Here is a 19,127-nt window from a genome sequence, read left to right as displayed (position 1 = left end):
TGAGGTGTCTGTCCAGCAGTGTATGGTCCTTAAACCCCAGGAAAATGAGAGTGCTCCCAGCTCCAGGGACGAGAGCATCAGGGAAGCCCAAGATGGACACAGGATTCACTCTGGACAAGGAGATGCTGAAGAAGCTGGGGCTTCCCTTCCTATACAAAAAGCCAGAATGACAATGAATTCACATTAGCTCCTGCCCATCCCTCCTGATTCAGGTACCAATGACTGGGGCAGCCCCTCCCCTGCCATGAAGGAATGGCCTTCACAGAGATACCTGCCCAACACCCCATACTCTCAGTGGCTGGGTAAGTTCCCGTTCTGACTCCTCACTCAGTGAGGAGTCCCACGTCAGCCCTGTCTACCCCATTGTCAACGCTTTGTCGTGTGCACTGAAGGTGATCTGTCCCATAGAGCATGATGACCACCCCAGCAAGTCCCTTCTCTCAGGCATGTAGGAACATATGAGCTGCCTTCTCAGGGCTTTGTTAACCCCACCACCAGCTGTCTGGGCTGCAGGGATTGGGGGACTGGCCAGGAGCCACTGGGTCTTCTGTTCCTTCCAGAGCAGGACTTGGTGCCCCCTCCCATTGTTCTTCACATTTGTTTGTAAACTCCCACCTATTTTTCTGTTTTTTGCTCATGTCATAGGGTCTCAGAGGAGGGAAATCCTAGTCCTTATTCCTCTCTATCCTTTTGGTGGCTTCTCACAACTGCTAGTTTGTCGGCAACAGCAATGACTTGTTCTTTCCAGCCTGAGAGATGAAGCAAGAAAACGTTCCTCTTGGCATGAACAGACGTTTCTGCAAAGAAGATATCCAGATGGCCAATAGACACATGAAAAAGTGCTCCACATCACTCGGCTTCAGGGAAATACAAATCAAAACAACAAGATACCACTTCACACCAGTCAGAATGGCTAAAATTTGGAGACATATCTTGAAAGAAGTTGCTGTGGCTGATATCGAAGAGGTTACTGCCTATGTTCTCCTCTAGGATTCTCATGGATTCCTGTCTCACGTTGAGGTCTTTTATACATTTCGAGTTTATCTTTGTGTACGGTGTAAGAGAATGGTCGAGTTTCATTCTTCTACATATCGCTGTCCAGTTTTCCCAGCACCATTTATTGAAGAGATTGTCTTTTTTCCACTGTATATTTTTTCCTGTTTTGTTGAAGATGATTTGACCATAGAGTTGAGGGTCCATATCTGGGCTCTCCACTCTGTTCCACTGGTCTATGTGGCTGTTTTTATGCCAGTACCACGCTGTCTTGGTGATCACAGCTTTGTAGTAAAGCTTGAAATCGGGTAACGTGATGCCGCCAGTTTTGTTTTTGTTTTTCAATATTTCCTTAACAATTCGGGGTCTCTTCTGATTCCATACAAATTTTAGGATTATTTGCTCCAGCTCTTTGAAAAATACCGGTAGAATTTTGATCGGAATGGCATTAAAAGTATAGATTGCTCTAGGCAGTATAGACATTTTAACAATGTTTATTCTTCCGATCCAAGAGCATGGAACAGTCTTCCATCTTTTTGTGTCTTCTTCAATTTCTTTCATGAGTGTTCTGTAGGTCCTCAAGTACAGGTCCTTTCCCTCTTTGGTTAGGTTTATTCCCAGGTATCTTATGGTTCTTGGTACTATAGTAAATGGAATCGATTTTCTAATTTCCCTTTCTGTATTTTCATTGTTAGTGTATAAGAAAGCCACTGATTTCTGTACATTGACTTTGTATCCTGCCACGTTACTGAATTGCTGTATGAGTTCTAGTAGTTTGGGGGTGGAGTGGTTTGGGTTTTCCATATAAAGTATCATGTCATCTGCGAAGAGAGAGAGTTTGACTTCTTCCTTGCCAATTTGGATACCTTTTATTTCTCTTTGTTGTCTGATTGCCGTTGCTAGAACTTCTAATACTATGTTGAACAAGAGTGGTGAGAGTGGGCATCCTTGTCGTGTTCCTGATCTCAACGGAAGGCTGCAAGCTTTTTCCCATTGAGGATGATATTTGCTGTGGGTCTTTCATAGATCGATTTTATGAAGTTCAGGAATGTTCCCTCTATCCCTATACTTTGAAGCGTTTTCATCAAGAATGGATGCTGGATTTGGTCAAATGCTTTTCCTGCATCAATTGAGAGGACCATGTGGTTCTTCTCTCTTCTCTTATTGATTTGTTCTATCACATTGATTGATTTGCGAATGTTGAACCAACATTGCAACCCAGGGATGAATCCCACCTGGTCATGGATATGTCTCCAAAGGCCAAGGAAACAAAAGTGAAAATGAACTTTTGGGACTTCATCAAGATCAAAAGCTTCTGCACAGCAAAGGAAACAGTCAACAAAACAAAAAAGCAACCCACGGAATGGGAGAAGATATTTGCAAATGACAGTACAGACCAAAGGTTGATATCCAGGAAAAGAACTTCTCAAACTCAACACACACAAAACAGATAATCATATCAAAAAATGGGCAGAAGATATGAACAGACACTTCTCCAACAAAGACATACAAATGGCTATCAGACACATGAAAAAATGTTCATCATCACTAGCCATCAGGGAGATTCAAATTAAAACCACATTGAGATACCACCTGACACCAGTTAGCATGGCCAAAATTAGAAAGACAGGAAACAACGTGTGTTGGAGAGGATGTGGAGAAAGGGGAACCCTCTTACACTGTTGGTGGGAATGCAAGTTGGTACAGCCACTTTGGAGAACAGTGTGGAGATTCCTGAAGAAATTAAAAATAGAGCTTCCCTATGACCCTGCAATTGCACTGCTGGGTATTTACCCCAAAGATACAGATGTAGTGAAAAGAAGGGCCATCTGTACCCCAATGTTTATTGCAGCGATGGCTACGGTCGCCAAACTGTGGAAAGAACCAAGATGCCCTTCAACGGACGAATGGATAAGGAAGATGTGGTCCATATACACAATGGAGTATTATGCCTCCATCAGAAAGGATGAATACCCAACTTTTGTAGCAACATGGATGGGACTGGAAGAGATTATGCTGAGCGAAATAAGTCAAGCAGAGAGAGTCAAGTATCATATGGTCTCACTTAATTGTGGAGCATAACAAAGAACATGGAGGACATGGGGAGATGGAGAGGAGAGGGAGTTGAGGGAAACTGGAAGGGGAGATGAACCATGAGAGACTATGGACTCTGAGAAACAAACAGAGGGTTTTGAAGGGGCGGGGGGGTGGGAGGTTGAGGTACCAGGTGGTGGGTAATAGGGAGGGTATGTACTGCATGGAGCACTGGGTGTGATGCCAAAACAATGAACACTGTTATGCTGTAAATAAACAAATAAAAAAAATAAAATTAAAAAAAAAAGAATGGCTAAAATTAACAAGTCAGGAAATGACAGATGCTGGCGAGGATGCAGAGAAAGGGGAGCCCTCCTACACTGTCGGTGGGAATGCAAGCTGGTGCAACCACTCTGGAAAACAGCATGGAGGTTCCTCAAAATGTTGAAAATAGAACTACCCTATGACCCAGCAACTGCACTACTGGGTATTTACCCTAAAGATACAAACATAGTGATCCGAAGGGGCACGTGTACCCGAATGTTTACAGCAGCAATGTCTACAATAGCCAAACTATGGAAAGAACCTAGATGTCCATCAACAGATGAATGGATAAAGAAGATGTGGTCTATATACACAATGGAATACTATGCAGCCATCAAAGGAAATGAAATCTTGCCATTTGTGATGACATGGATGGAACTAGAGGGTATCATGCTTAGTGAAATAAGTCAATCGGAGAAAGACAACTATCATATGATCTCCCTGATATGAGGACATGGAGATGCAACATGGGGGGTTAGGGGGGTAGGAGAAGAATAAATGAAACAAGGTGGGATCGGGAGGAAGACAAACCGTAAGTGACTCTTAATCTCACAAAACAAACTGATGGTTGCTGGGGGGATGGGGGAGGGAGTGGGGAGTGGGGTTATAGACATTGGGGAGGGTATGTGCTATGGTGAGTGCTGTGAAGTGTGTAAACCTGGCAATTCACAGACCTGTACCCGTGGGGATAAAAATACATTATATGTTTATTTAAAAATTTTTTAAAAATTAAAAAAAAAAGAAGACGTTCCTCTTGTGGTTTTGTCCTTAAGGACCTCCCTTCTGGAGTCACGTGCTCAGGAACCAGCTCCGCATGGCAGAGGCCATCAGAGGCCAAGTCTCAGATAGGAAGCTTCTCCCAGAAGTGTGACGAATGCTCCCAGAACTTGCCAGAGCACACCTGTATTCCAGCCATCTGGTCTACCACCGTGCCCAATTTTCGGGGTGCATCACCCTGGAGTGTGATGAGCTCACTGAGACATGGCAGCGCCACAGGACTGGAAGGACCTCAAGGCCCCACACTAGCCACTCCATGCTCACTGGTCATTTTCAAAAGCGATTTCCTGGACATGTCCTGACTGACAGGGTTCCCTCCCCACCTGTCACAGGCGTTTAGCCTTCAGCTTGGCTCTGAGTCTTATTCAGGGCAGCTAAGTAAGCGAGGAGACACCTTCCCAGTCACGGTTCTGGGATGGGTAGGGGCCTGGGAGCCTGTATCTGTGGGCAGAGGCTGGAATGCCCACCACTGACCCCAGTCCCGGCTGCCCCATTATACGGATCCAGACACCACCCGGCACTTGATGGGGCGCACACCTGTAACTCCTGTGTCCTTTCCCTGGAGGACAGGGGCAGGTCCCAGAACCGACCCATAGGAAGCTGCACAGCCTGGCCTGGGACGAGCACGGCCAGACACAAAGCTTACAGGCTCTGGACCCAGAACAGCTGCCCTGATCCAGACTCCACACAGCATCGCCAGGAAGAACCAGGGATGGCAGGTCAGAGGTCTCTGCGGAAGGCCCATGAGCTCTGCCAAGGTTAGGTCTTATCCTCCACCCGGGCCCGATAGGACTCGCTGGCCTGCAGGAGCTGAACTGGGTCCTCTGCAGGCCAGCGAGTGCTGTGGCCTGACTGGCTCTCTGCCGTGGTGAGGAGGCAGGCACGGGACTGGGACTTGGAGCTGCAGGAGCAGGGCCGCAGGGCAAGGAGGGCACCTTCCCTCCCCCAGCCAGGAGCTGACGGCCCAGAAACCCAGAGCAGGTGCTTCCTGAAGGGCCAGAGCACACGCTACCCTTCGTTCCCTAAGAGAAGACAGCAGGCCCAGGGCTGAGGCCACAGTCCCGAGTCCCCAGCAAGGGGGTGGGGTTGGAGGAAGCCCTGCCGGCTGGGAGCCTCCCCCTGGGCCCTGGAGGGCAGGCTCTGGAGGCCCAGGCATGGGGGTGGGGAGGGACCATAGGCCGTGACCACTCCTCTCCTCGACCTGCACTGCCCCGAGCCCCAGGGCCCCAGGGCCACCCGGTCCTCATGCAGGCTACAGGAGCACCTCCTCCCAGGAACAGACCGCTGCTCTCCCCGCCTCACCCTGCCTCTCCTCCCCCACCTGCATCCTCCACAGGTTGCTCAGGGCCATTGCGCTGGTACGCCCTCGCACAGGGCACCCCCACAGGGAACTCAGGCTCGTCCCTCCCTGCTCCAGACCCAGACACTGTGCATGGGCTGGTGTCCAACCATGTCTGGAGAGGCCCTGCGCCCCAGCATCACGGCGGGGTCTCCCCAGCACCTCATGTCCACCTGCCGGAGGCCGACATGACCAGCTGCACCCCTCACTGACCCTGCACGGCGCTCCCCAGCTTCTCCCCTTTTCCCCAAGACTGGGCACCTTGGTGCCCAATCCTGGGGGCCACCTCAGACGCTCTGCCCTGCTCTCCCTAACCCCTGCTCCCCACCCCTCCCATGGGAGCACCCGTGACAGAACCTGCCACCCCAAGGGCTCCCTAACCCTCCCTCAGCACCCAGACCTCCTGCTCCGGGTGCCCCCAGGCCGGCCTAGATCCAGCCTCCGCACAATAGTAGACAGAACTTTCCAGACAGAGACTCTAAACCGGGTCCACACACAAGCCTCTTGGAGGAGCACATGGGTCATGTTGGAATCCAAGCCACGTGGCCTCCTCTCCAGACACACCGCCAGCCTGTGGGTGGTCTTGGCCTTGGCTGTCCCTCTGCCTGGCATCACACACGTGTGCGCACACACACACACACACACACACACAGACTTCCAACACCCTCTTCACCCACCCGCTCTGCCCCTGGTGGGTCACCTGGTGGTGATGAGCCCCAGGGCATCATCAGTCCCTCCCTGCCCCAGCAGTCGCCCCCGCGTGAGCGCATCCGCCGCTCTCACACCGGCTGTGGGAGCCTGTGTGGGGCTCTGCCCCCCGAAGGCCACAGCCGGAGAACCCGTGGGTCCCAGCGCCCAGCCCAGGTCTGACACATGCGGTCAGGGGAGAGCAGCCCCACCGGTGGGGACACAGCCCCCGTGGATGTCATGCCCTGCCCCCTGAGCCCGCCCCCAGCCACAGACTTGCAGAGCTGGGAACCCTCCTCCAGGACCTGCAGCCCCGGCAAACCGGCACAGCCCTGGGCCCCAGCAGCCTGTTCATGGGGACAGTGAACAGCCAGAGTTCCCGAGGTAGCTGTCCCTGGGTCCAAGGATGTGGCCAGAAGGAATGTGGCCTCATGGGCCAAGCCTCGGGCAGGCCCCCAGGCGCCCGGCTGGGGATTGGCCATGAACCTGCGTGTGGCCCTGCCGTGGCAGCCACCGGCCTTCTCAGACCACGTGGTTAGGAGGCGGGTGGCCTGTGGGCACAGTCCTGGATCTACTCTTATTTCTGAAAGATAAAAGGAAAACGGACACAGGAAGGCCTCTAATATTCTATTATTGTTGCTGCTGGCCACTCGTCTGCCGCAGTCAGGAGTGGCCGGAGGATGGGGGTCTGTGGTTCCACCCCTCCGCCTCCTGCCGTAGGGTCCTTGGGGTTTTGGCTGAGCCAAGAACCACAGTGCTAACTGGGGCCACAGTGATTCGCAACCCTACAGAAACCCCGCAGGGGAGCACTCCAGCAGCAGAGGGGGGCCCTCCCGGTCCCTGCACACCCGCCGGGGGTGGGGGGAAGCCCAGGAACCTGGGGGAGGGGTGCTTAACCGCCTCAGAAGACAAAGGGACTTTGCAAGTGGACATGACCTGACCACGGGGACAGCCTGGGTCATTGACAGGCTGGAGGAGGCGTGGTGTGCGCAGCAGCCTGGACACCGGGGGAGGGGATGGGAGCTTGGTCGGGCGGGCAGGGCGCGCAACCCTGGGCCCCAAGTAGTGACGGCCATTGCATGGCTGTGCCGGGAGACCGTGACCTCAGGACCAACGCGAGTCAGGTGCCAGGAGGGACATCAAATGCAGGGCCAGCACTCTGGGGGCAGGAGGGACGGTGTGGGGGCACGGGGCGGGCCACTCCTTCCAGCAGACAGCAGGCTTTCCGGCCCCTGCGCTCCCTGGGGACCGTGGCCGGGCGGGGGGTTCTGTGGGCCCCAGCACAGTCCCGCGCCCCGTGCAGCTGCTGACTCAGGCGCCTGGGGCTGCGCCGCATGGGCCGCCGTCTCCTCGTCTCCTCGGCTGCGTCTGCTGCCCACCCTGAGGGCAGGTGGGAGGTCAGGGCGCTACGAGGTCAAGTGACTTTTTGTATGGGAGACGCAGCTGGGCAGAGGCTGTGCCCCTGGGATTTGGTTTACTGGGGCCAAGGCACCCTGGTCACCGTCTCCTCGGGTGAGTGTCCGTGGTAGCGGCTCTGTGGGCACAGGGCCAGGCACCTGGGGCCGGCCGCAGCCCTGAGCCCACCGTCCGGCCGAGGGCCCTGCGGGACCACAAGGTCCCTGCTGGGTCCCGGCCCCGTGGCGACTGGACTCAGAGCTGGCAGAGCCCCTGGGTGGCAACCAAGCTGAGGGCCGGGCAGACAGACTCCCGAGCTCAGGCGTTGGTGGGAAGGGAAGCGTGGGGCCCGGCTTTCTGTGTGCGGGGGCTGGGCGGCTGTGCCAGTGTGGCCATGACTACTTGGACGTCTGGGGCCAGGGCACCCTGGTGACCGTCTCCTCAGGTAACTGCAGCCCTCCCTGCCTCGCTCTGGCCCTGGGGGTGCCTCTGCGGGCAGGGGAGCCGGCGGCCTGGGCTGCGTCCTCAGGCTCCAAGGTGGACGGTGCGGGCCGGGAGGGTTTCTGTTGGGGGAGAAGCAGGGACTGTGTCCCTGTGCGACGCTTTTGGTTACTGGGGCCAGGGGACCCTGGTCACCGTGTCTTCAGGTAAGACGGCTTCTCTCTGGCCCTTCGCCCCAGCCCTGGAGCAGAAGGTTCCTGAGACCTCGGGGTCTGGGGGCCCCCTCTAGCGGGGCGGCCTCTGTGGCTCTGGGGGGCCCCTCCGTGGGGTGGAGAGCGGGGGCAGGGCGGGCAGAGCAGGCTCCACGTCTGGGGTGCGTCCACTGTGGCCGGGCGGCCAGGCGGGGCCGAGGTTTTTGTACACCCCCTAACGGGGCCTTTGGCAATGTGACTACTTTGAGTACTGGGGCCAGGGGACCCTGGTCACCGTCTCCTCAGGTGAGTCCTCCCCAGCCCTTCTCTCCTCTCTCTCTGGGGCTTTTTGCTGCATTTGGGGGAGAAAATGAGGCTGTCTGGGTCTGGGATCTGGGAGGACCAGGGGAAGGGAAGGGGCCGGCAGCCAGCGGCTCCCCGCCATCCGGGCGCTCAGCCTCCCTTGCCTCCTGGGCTGCCTCCTGGTTTTGAGGTCTGAGGCTCTAGCCAGGTCCGACTTCTTGTCCGGAGTTCCCACACACTTGTCACATTGTGACAACTGGTTTGACTACTGGGGCCAGGGGACCCTGGTCACCGTGTCCTCAGGTGGGTCCTCAGCCTCCCCACTCTGGCCGCACTTGGGGGGATCAGGCTGTTGGGGTTTCTGGAGGCCAGGATGGGGACCAGAACGGGGGCCTGATGACCACCCTGCCCTGAGGACATCTGCACTCAGAGGCAAGGCGACTCCTTTGGCTGGTCTGTCCACGTAGTTTTGGGGCCACGGCGACTGTGGTGCGATCAGAGGACTCGGGGTCTTTGCGGCCGTGGCCCTTGGGGCAGATTGGACCTCGGAGTCCCAGTTAGGGGCTTGTAGCCGGGCGGCCCAGGTGCGCAGTGTCCTGGCTTCTGTGGGGTCTCAGGGGCAGTGGGGGGGTGACTTGGACGATCGGCTTCTGTGGGGCCCAGAGACCGTGCCAGTCTCTGAGTCTGGCGAGGCCGGGCCAGGCCCCCGGGGTTTTGGTGGGGTGCGGACGGCGATTTCACCACTGTGACTACTATGGTATGGACTACTGGGGCCAGGGGACCTCAGTCACCGTGTCCTCAGGTAAGACTGGCCTTGCCACGGCCTTTATTTTCTGCTCCTTTCTGTGGGGTTTTCTGAGCACCGATGGCCGGTCCTTGGGACAGGCCCCTGAGGGACAGGTTGGCCGGGAGGGGACGAGGACCAGGTGATTTGGGGACTTCTGCGCCTCTTGATTTTCCAATGCCGTTCTAAAACTAGAATCCTGCCGGCAGGTCCCATGCAGGACCTGAGTCCCTGAAGAGGGGGCTGGAGGCTGGGCCGGCCATGGGTGGGCCGGGACCCCCAGGGTCACAGGGCCGCCGGGTGCTTAGAATCCTGCGGTCGCTAGGAACGTGCACGGCCGGCTGTGTGTGCAGGACAGGGGAGGGCTACAGGTAGAGCGTGTAGTGGGAGACTGTGCTGGGAACCATGAGAGTGGTTCAGGGACTGGGCTGTTTAGGATTCCTGGTCGGGGACAGAGCCGTCCGGGCAGGGAGGGACACTGAGGGGCAGGTCTGGGGCCCAGGGAGCTGGGCTCTGGGCGGTCAGCCTCCAGGGGAGCGTGGCTTGCTCCTGCTAAGTATATGCGCTCTCAATATAGAAGGACAGGACATCCTTGAAGGGTTTCTTTTCTCCTGAGAGAAATGGCTGAAAAATGGTGACTTTAAAATGTCGGAGATTTTCAAGTGTATTAGACAATTAACCTGCCAGAATCTTATCTTTCTGGAGTCGGTACGAGAAGGCGGCCCCTGCCACAGCTGAGTTTTGGCGATGATCAATGAAGTTTATTTTTTGTTTAATTCAGCGATTCAGGAAGCGGCAGGGCCAGGGCCGGCCGGGGCAGGCCTGGCAGGTGGCAGGAAGCAGGTCGCTGGGACCGTCTATTTTAGGAAGCAAGAAAACACACTTGCAAATTCATAGTTTGTGGTTAGCAGAAGTGGTTTTCGGGTGGTTTTGCCCAGCCCCAGGGGCCAGCGCAGCCTCCTGCAAAACAACACCTGCGCGATTTGCATTTTCTAAAATAAGCCGGAGATGCTGGCAGGAGCCAGAGGCTTCCTTTTTTGACTTTCCGAATTTACTCTCTCGGTCTGAGCTCACCAACGTCTGAATTATACTCATTTCCCAAGTAGGACATTTAGGAAGTTCAGCTGGTCTCCGGGACCGTTTGCAGCGTGTTCGTGTAGGGTTTTCTGAATCAGTGGTTCCCGGTCGTTGACCTCTAACCGCCCTCAGGTGCCCCGAAGTGGGGTTTTGCGATCTCTGTGTCCGTGTTCTAAGACTTTCTCTGTGAGGGAGAGGCACGGAGGTACCCTGAGGAGGTGGCCTTCCCGGCAGCCTGTCCACAGACCTGTTTCCAAGCACTCCTGTGAGGACAATTATTAGAGGAAACGAGTGATTGTCCTGAGTGGTGTCAGTGAAGCGCGTTCTTATTGGACTAAGAGGAAGCCCGGTCAGGTCTCGGATCAGAAAGGAACTCCGCCGGGTCCCGCGCTGATGGGGCCCGTGGACAGCCCACCTGGCCCTCCAGCCTGCCGTGGCTGGGGGTCTCCCCGGGTCCGCCGTGGCTGGGGGCAGGCACTTGTGGCTTCTGCGGCCAGGCTGACCGCCTGTGCATCAACCACCCGATTTTAATGGATTTGGAGGAATTCTCCCCAAGACCCCCACAGTGACCAGAGACCCAGCTGGTAAGAGAGAAGCTCCTATTTCCTGTTTTGGCTTCTGGGGGTGAGGGTCAGTCTTTAGCGACGCTCAGTGAAACAATGAGGTTTATATGTAACCAGGATCTGGTCTCCCCGTTTGACTTGCTCTAAAGACGGTTTCAAGGACAGGGCTGGAAGGGCTCCCCGTGGCTTCTTGGCTGTGGATCCCTATGGCTCAGACGCCCTAGCACAGGAGTCCCACTTGGGCTTTCGGCTGTAAAGGCGGCCCTGGGTGTGGGGCCACGGCCGGCTGCAGCGAGGGGCTTTCTGACAAAGATGCCCTAGGTAATGATGATTTTTATTAGAGGGAACTTGGCTAAAGTGGGGAGCCTACTTTAGACTCCGAAGGCAGGAGGTCAGCTCAGGCGACTGCCCAGGACGGTGCAGGCCGGGCGGGGAGCGTCGAGCGCCCTCTCAGCTCAGAAGCAGCACTCGCTGCTCCGGAGCACGGACGCAGGCTTTCCCTGGCGACAGTGGTCCCTCCTCCATCCTCGCAACGTGTCCTGGCGAACCTTAACTGGCCAGGAAGCGTTTTACCCAGGACACGGACGTGTGAGTGACTGCTAGTGCTTGGGCACCAAGAGCTCAGCCTGGGGTCACGACAAAATAGGGGTCCTAGTGGAAAATCCACAAGGACACACAACCGTGGAACAGGCAGGGGTAAGCACCAGAAGGCGCGGACCCAGAGCCAGGCCCATCAGTACTGGCTTCCTGGGTGAGCTGGCTTTAGCTGAAAGGCAAGCAGATCCGGAGCTCTGAAATTTTCTAGACCATCCCGGGACCGGACTTTCCGGGACTGCAGGACCCAGGACTACACTGGGCTGGCCAAAGCGGTCTTCAGCTGAGCTGGACCAAGCCAGATTGAACTGGCACTTCTGGGCTGAGCTGGGCTGGGCTGAGCTAAGCTGAGCTGGGCTGAGCTGGGCTGAGCTGAACCGGGTGGGTGAGCTGGGCTGAGCTGAGCTGAGCTGGGCTGGGCTGAGCTGGGCTGGGCTGAGCTGGGCTGAACTGGCCTGAGCTGAACCAGGCTGGGTGAGCTGGGCTGAGCTGAACCGGGCTGGGTGAGCTGGGCTGAGCTGAACCGGGCTGGGTGAGCTGGGGCTGAGCTGGGCTGAGCTGAGCTGAGCTGAGCTGGGCTGGGCTGAGCTGAACCAGGCTGGGTGAGCTGGGCTGAGCTGAACCGGGCTGGGTGAGCTGGGGCTGAGCTGGGCTGAGCTGAGCTGAGCTGAGCTGGGCTGGGCTGAGCTGAACCGGGCTGGGTGAGCTGGGGCTGAGCTGAGCTGAGCTGGGCTGGGTGAGCTGGACTGAGCTGAACCAGGCTGGGTGAGCTGGGCTGAGCTGAACCGGGCTGGGTGAGCTGGGCTGAGCTGAACCGGGCTGGGTGAGCTGGGCTGACCTGGGCTGAGCTGGGCTGAGCTGGGCTGGGCTGAGCTGAGCTGAACCGGGCTGGGTGAGCTGGGCTGAGCTGAACCGGGCTGGGTGAGCTGGGCTGAGCTGAACCGGGCTGGGTGAGCTGGGCTGAGCTGGGCTGAGCTGGGCTGAGCTGAACCGGGCTGGGTGAGCTGGGCTGAGCTGAACCGGGCTGGGTGAGCTGGGCTGAGCTGAACCGGGCTGGGTGAGCTGGGCTGAGCTGGGCTGAGCTGAGCTGAGCTGGGCTGGGCTGGGCTGAGCTGAACCGGGCTGGGTGAGCTGGGCTGAGCTGAACCGGGCTGGGTGAGCTGGGCTGAGCTGAACCGGGCTGGGTGAGCTGGGCTGAGCTGGGCTGAGCTGAGCTGAGCTGGGCTGGGCTGGGCTGAGCTGAACCGGGCTGGGTGAGCTGGGCTGAGCTGAACCGGGCTGGGTGAGCTGGGCTGAGCTGGGCTGAGCTGAGCTGAGCTGGGCTGGGCTGGGCTGAGCTGAACCGGGCTGGGTGAGCTGGGCTGAGCTGAACTGAGCTGAACCGGGCTGGGTGAGCTGGGCTGAGCTGAACCGGGTGGGTGAGCTGGGGCTGAGCTGAGCTGAGCTGGGCTGAGCTGAGCTGGGCTGGGTGAGCTGGACTGAGCTGAACCAGGTGGGTGAGCTGGGGCTGAGCTGAACCGGGCTGGGTGAGCTGGGCTGAGCTGAACTGAGCTGAACCGGGCTGGGTGAGCTGGGCTGAGCTGAACCAGGTGGGTGAGCTGGGGCTGAGCTGAGCTGAGCTGGGCTGAGCTGGGCTGAGCTGAACCAGGCTGGGTGAGCTGGGCTGAGCTGAACCGGGCTGGGTGAGCTGGGCTGAGCTGAACCGGGTGGGTGAGCTGGGGCTGAGCTGAGCTGAGCTGGGCTGAGCTGAGCTGGGCTGGGTGAGCTGGGCTGAGCTGAACCAGGCTGGGTGAGCTGGGCTGAGCTGGCCTGAACTGAACCGGGTGGGTTAGCTGGGTTGAGCTGGACTGAGCTGGGTTGAGCTGGGCTGGGCTGGGCTGAGCTGGGCTGGGCTGGGCTGAGCTAAACCGGGCTGGGTGAGCTGGGCTGAGCTGAACGAGGTGGGTGAGCTGGGGCTGAGCTGAGCTGAGCTGAGCTGGGCTGGGCTGGGCTGAACTGGCCTGAACTGAACCGGGCTGGGTGAGCTGGGCTGAGCTGAACCGGGCTGGGTGAGCTGGGCTGAGCTGAACCGGGCTGGGTGAGCTGGGCTGAGCTGAGCTGAGCTGAGCTGAGCTGAGCTGGGCTGGGCTGGGCTGAACTGGCCTGAGCTGAACCAGGCTGGGTGAGCTGGGCTGAGCTGGCTTGAACTGAACTGGGTGGGTGAGCTGGGCTGAGCTGAGCTGGGCTGGGTGAGCTGGGCTGGGCTGAACCAGGCTGGGTGAGCTGGGCTGGACTGGCCTGAACTGAACTGGGTGGGTGAGCTGGGCTGAGCTAAGCTGGGCTGAGCTGGGCTGAGCTGGGCTGAACTGGGCTGAGCTGGGCTGAGCTGAACCGGGCTGGGTGAGCTGGGCTGAGCTGGGCTCAACTGGCCTGAGCTGAACCAGGCTGGGCTGAGCTGGGCTGATCTGAACCAGGTGGGTGAGCTGGGCTGAGCTGAGCTGGGCTGAGCTGGGCTGAGCTGGGCTGAGCTGCACTGAACGGGGCTGAGCTGGACTGAGCTGATTTGAGCTGGGCTGAGCTGGGCTGAGCTGGGCTGAGCTGGGCTGGGCTAAGCTGGGCTGAGCTGCGCTGAACTGGCCTAGGCTGAACCAGGCTGGGTGAGCTGAGCTGGGCTGGGCTGAGCTGGGCTGAGCTGGGCTGGGCTGGGCTGAACTGAACTGGGTGGGTGAGCTGGGCTGAGCTGAGCTGGGCTGAGCTGGGCTGAGCTAGGCTGAGCTAGGCTGGGCTGAGCTGGGCTGAGCTGCACTGAACGGGGCTGAGCTGGGCTGAGCCGGGCTGAACGGGGCTGGGTGAGCTGGGCTGGGTTGGTCTAAGATACGTTGAGATGGGCTGAGCTGAACCAGGCTGGGTGAGCTAGCCTGGGCTGAACGGGGCTGATCTGGGCTGAGCTGAGGTGGCTGAGCTGGACCAGGCTGGGTGCATTGTGCTGATTAAATAGGGTCACTGAGCTGGTCCAGCCAAAATGAACTGGCTGAGCTGTCTTGGTTCAGAGGAGCTTGATGTCCTAGTTTGGGCTGGATTCACCTGCATTGGGCCACGTACGGGTCCAAGTTTTCACATACACACTGTCCCCTGACCCTAGCCGCACTGGCCAGTGGGCTCCCCTCTATGCTGTCTGCATCACAGACAGCTCGTGAGGCTTGGAACTGAGCACAGCAACCTGGCTCCTGTGTCTCAGAGGGAAAGCAGCGCTGGCCGAGCCATCCAGACCTGGGAGCCAGGGTACCATAGGGTTCGAGAGGCCATGAAGACCCGAGCTTCCCACAAGTCCAGAGCTAGGCTTCTGCAGCAGGGTGGGGGGCGTTGGACCTCCCCTTCCCAGCTGGACTGGGCCTCAGCCCAGCCGCCTGCTGCACTGTTGGTCAAGGCTGGGGAGGCTGTGAGGCCAGCCCTTCTGGGAGCGGGATGAGGGGCCATGGGACTGGCTCTGGCCCACCTGGCGGAGTGTGGGGAGAAGACACCTTCTCACTCATCTCCTGTCCTTCTGTGGTCCTCAGAGAACCCGTCCCCTCCAAACCTCTTCCCCCTCATCACCTGTGAGAGTTTCCAGTCTGATGAGACCCTGGTGGCCATGGGCTGTCTGGCCGGGGACTTCCTGCCCAACGGCATCACCTTCTCCTGGACCTACAAGAACAACAGTGAGGTCGGCAGCCGGGACATCAAGAACTTCCCTTCGGTTCTGAGAGAGGGCAAGTATATGGCCACCTCTCAGGTGTTCCTGCCCTCCGTGGACGTCCTCCAGAGCTCCGAGGACTACCTCACATGCAAGGTCAAGCACACCGACGGTAACAAATCCGTGAAAGTGCCCTTCCCAGGTGAGAGCCGGGCCCTCCTCCCGCGGCTGGGTGGGCAGGGGGAGGCCAGGGGGCTGACGCCTGGTCCCCTCCCTGCAGTGACCGTAGAACTGCCCCCCAACGTGACCGTCTTCATCCCGCCGCGCGACGCCTTCTCGGGCAGCGGCCCGCGCACGTCCCAGCTGCTGTGCCAGGCCAGAGGCTTCAGCCCCAGGCAGATCTCCGTGTCCTGGCTTCGTGACGGGAAGCAGCTCGCATCCGGCATCGACACCGGCAACGTGGAGGCGGACGGAAAAGTGTCCGGGGCGGTGACCTACAAAGTGCTCAGCACGCTGACCATCACCGAGAGCGCCTGGCTCAGCCAGAGCGTGTTCACCTGCCAAGTGGAGCACAGCGGAGTCATTTCCGAGAAGAACGTGTCCTCCGTGTGCACTTCCAGTGAGTGCTCGGCCCCGCTGCAGCCCCTCGGGCTGGGGATCCCTCACATGCGCGGGTGTCCACTCAGGTCGGCCACTCCCTGAGCCTTGGCTTCCCAGAGCGGCCAAGGGCTGGGAGGTAGGCGCCCAGTGTTCCGCTCCAGTGGGTCCCTGAGGCTCAGAACGGCTCAGTGTGAACTCACCCTGTGTTCTTTGGGGAAGATCCCCACCTTTGCCTGCCCGCACGCCTGACCAGTCGCTGACACAAGCTCTGTCCTGCTCTAGATTCACCCGTGGGCATCAGCATCTTCACCATCCCGCCCTCCTTTGCCAGCATCTTCCTCACCAAGTCGGCCAAGCTGTCCTGCCTGGTCACAGACCTGGCCACCTACGACAGCCTGACCATCTCCTGGACCCGCCAGAATGGCGAGCCTCTGAAAACCCACACCAACATCTCTGAGAGCCACCCCAACATCACCTTCAGCGCCATGGGGGAGGCCACAGTCTGTGTGGAGGACTGGGAGTCAGGGGAGCAGTTCACCTGCACGGTGACCCACACGGATCTGCCCTCGCCACTGAAGAAGACCATCTCCAGGCCCAAGGGTAGGACCCGTGCCCCCTCTGCCCCGCGACTCTCCCGTGGCCTCTGGGGGTCTCTCCCCAGTGGCCCCGGCCCGAGCTCACCTCATCTTTCCTCCCACAGCGGTCCCCAAGCACATGCCGTCTGTGTACGTCCTGCCGCCGAGCCGGGAGCAGCTGAGCCTGCGGGAGTCAGCCTCGGTCACCTGCCTGGTGAAGGGCTTCTCTCCCCCAGACGTGTTTGTGCAATGGCTGCAGAAGGGGCAGCCCGTGCCCCCCGACACCTACGTGACCAGTGCTCCGACGCCCGAGCCCCAAGCCCCCGGCCTCTACTTTGTGCACAGCACCCTGACCGTGAGCGAGGAGGACTGGAGCGCTGGGGAGACCTACACCTGTGTAGTAGGCCATGAGGCCCTGCCCCACATGGTGACCGAGAGGAGCGTGGACAAGTCCACCGGTAAACCCACCCTCTACAACGTGTCCCTGGTCTTGTCTGACACGGCCAGCACCTGCTACTGACCACTGGGCCGCTGGATCCCGGCCGGTGGATCCACAGCCCCCGGCTCACCCATCGCTGCGTGTGCTTGTGTGTCCACTAACCTTGTCGATGGGGCAACACGTGACCTTTTATCAAAACCAGAAATAAAAACATCCATTCAAAAGACACTCCTTCTGAGTAAGCCACGCTCTCGCCTGCCAGGGCCACAGCCGGGCTGTCCCCCCCCAGCCCACCCTCACCACCGTCCCTGCTCCCACCCCGCCTCCGGAAGTCCCCGCGCTCCTCGCAGACCGAGCCCACGCTCTCCGCGCCCGTAGCTGCTCCCACGACCACGCGTGTGCAACACACCTGCACACACAGACACGATGCGCGCGGATGCAGACACGGACGCTCCCGCGTGTGGACACACAGACGCACGCACTCGTCTGCACGCACACAGTCACGGACGGGGACACGCGCACACGGTACGCACAGGCACAGACGTGCTCGTTTACCCACAGGCGCACGCGTGCACACACGTATGCAATAGACCACGCACACGTACACACACTCGCAGGTGTCAGCCCTTGCACACCCGCCGTCCCTCTGTCAGGGGCTGCTGCCCAAGCTCTGCTTGTCCCTCTGTCTCAGCTTGAAGGCCTGGACTCTGGCTGCAGCCACCGTTCCCAGGCCTACGGCCAAGGGGAGTCCCTGCCCATGCCCAGGCTCTAGAAGGCAGCAGAACCCCAGTGCCCGCAGGTGAACGGGGCCGGGCTGCTTCTGACCAAGCCCGCAGTGCCTGGACATCGGCCCCAGAGGCAGGGAGGCTGTTCCTTGCAGGGGTGACTGCAGAGGGCCTGATCTGAGTGGAGAGCCCCTGCAAACACCCAGCCCTGGAAATAGGGGGAAATGAGGCCCCCAGGAGCAGGTGTGAGGGGGTACAGACCTGGTGAGAGGAGGGGCAAGTGTCCAAGGGGGGCCTCCCCTGCCAACAGCCACAGCAGCACGGCCCCCTCTGGGCTGCCTCTGAGAGCCCCCCTGCACACCGGACCCTTGCGAACCTGAGCTGCAGACGCCCCAAAGGGCCCAGTGGGCTACAGACCCCATTGAGTGTCCTCAGCCTGTCCACCCAGTCCACCCCAGGGTCACCCTTCCTGGAGGGTTCTATCTGAGCCCTTGGTCCCCGAGGCCTGGCAGTGCAGACAGCTGGCCAGGGCCCCACACAGGGTCTCCGAGGGGCCATCGCTCCAAGACGGAGAGACAGCGAGTGGGACTCTCACTAGGAAATGGGGGTTCCCCCCGGGCCCAGACACACGCCAGGCCCCCGCTGCCAGCCTCTCCAGCCTCGGCGGCCTGGCTGAGCACCCCCTGCAGCCCAGAGCTGGCAGAAGGCCCTGCTCCCTGGCTTTCCCCCCGGGCAGTCCTGGCAGTGTGCCCCTGACCCCGCTGCTGCCCCGCCACACCCCTGTGTCCGTGCTGCTCTGCTGTGCTCTCTGCCCCCCACGGCTGCCACACAGGGTGCTCGGGTCGGCCTTGCTCTGCTGAGCCTGTGTTCTGCCTCGGCCTGACCCCTGTCTCGGGCTCCCAGGACCCAGCTAACCCCTGGCTTCGAGGCCTCCCGACGGAGCCCAGGAGCCCTCGGCCCCCCAAAGCAAGTGCCGAGGAGACTGTGGGATCAGTCGGGAGCTGCGCACACCCACTCCCACCGTCCCCGCCCCGCCTGGCACCCCAGGGGCAGCCTCGCCGAAGCCCAAGGGCGGCTCTGGGGCCGGGCCTCCCTGACGCGTGGCCTGACCCCTCTGTGCTGTGTTCCCTGCAGAGGGAGAGGTGAGAGCTGAGGAGGAAGACTTCGAGAACCTGAACACCATGACGTCCACCTTCATTGTCCTCTTCCTCCTCAGCATCTTCTACAGCACCACAGTGACGCTGTTCAAGGTAACGGCGGGGCCAGGGCAGGAGGGGGCGGGGCACCCAGCCCGGGGCAGCGGGAAGACATCTCACGCCGTCTGTCGTCTGCAGGTGAAATGACTGGCCCGCGGAGACCTTCAGAGGCCCGGGAGGTGGACCCAGGGTGGGCAACCCGCGGAGCCCGCCAGCGCGTCCTTTGATCCCCCCCTGCTTCCAGCTCGGAGACTCGGCCTGTGCAATGTACCCGCGTGTCGCCTTCCAATAAACGTGTCTGTTTTATCTTACGAAACGGCTCCGCTGCGCAGGCTTCCGTCCCGAAGTGCTGCTTGTGTGCCGCGTGTGTCCAGGGCCGGCGGGAAAGGGCCGCACAGGGCGGGAAAGGTCGCACAGGGGACGTGCCGGGGAAGGGGA

General features: G+C 59.5%; 4 gene segments (V, D, J or C); all 4 read left to right on the top strand.

Annotated features, from left to right (window-relative positions):
* Nucleotides 1-8,487, top strand: part of LOC123943793 — a 397,541-nt gene extending 389,054 nt beyond the window's left edge. The window contains 1 exon segment of the V gene segment in view: nucleotides 8,445-8,487. Coding sequence covers nucleotides 8,445-8,449 — 5 coding nt within the window.
* Nucleotides 1-16,996, top strand: part of LOC123943471 — a 104,812-nt gene extending 87,816 nt beyond the window's left edge. Inside the window, 5 exon segments of the C gene segment in view lie at nucleotides 8,451-8,487; nucleotides 15,039-15,356; nucleotides 15,435-15,773; nucleotides 16,037-16,354; nucleotides 16,455-16,996. Of these exon segments, the coding sequence occupies nucleotides 8,451-8,487; nucleotides 15,039-15,356; nucleotides 15,435-15,773; nucleotides 16,037-16,354; nucleotides 16,455-16,849 (1,407 nt within the window).
* LOC123943474 overlaps nucleotides 1-19,127 on the top strand; it is a 1,358,446-nt gene that overhangs the window by 1,185,578 nt on the left and 153,741 nt on the right. Inside the window, 1 exon segment of the C gene segment in view lies at nucleotides 9,233-9,286. Within this exon segment, the coding sequence occupies nucleotides 9,233-9,286 (54 nt within the window).
* Nucleotides 1-19,127, top strand: part of LOC123943485 — a 162,126-nt gene that overhangs the window by 97,206 nt on the left and 45,793 nt on the right. Inside the window, 1 exon segment of the C gene segment in view lies at nucleotides 7,937-7,994. Within this exon segment, the coding sequence occupies nucleotides 7,937-7,994 (58 nt within the window).

Source organism: Meles meles, chromosome 6, assembly GCF_922984935.1.
Source record: "Meles meles chromosome 6, mMelMel3.1 paternal haplotype, whole genome shotgun sequence".
NCBI classification, from domain to species: Eukaryota; Metazoa; Chordata; class Mammalia; order Carnivora; family Mustelidae; genus Meles; species Meles meles.
The sequence above is the reverse complement of the archived record's forward strand: the minus strand, read 5'-3'. Positions and strand labels throughout refer to the sequence as shown.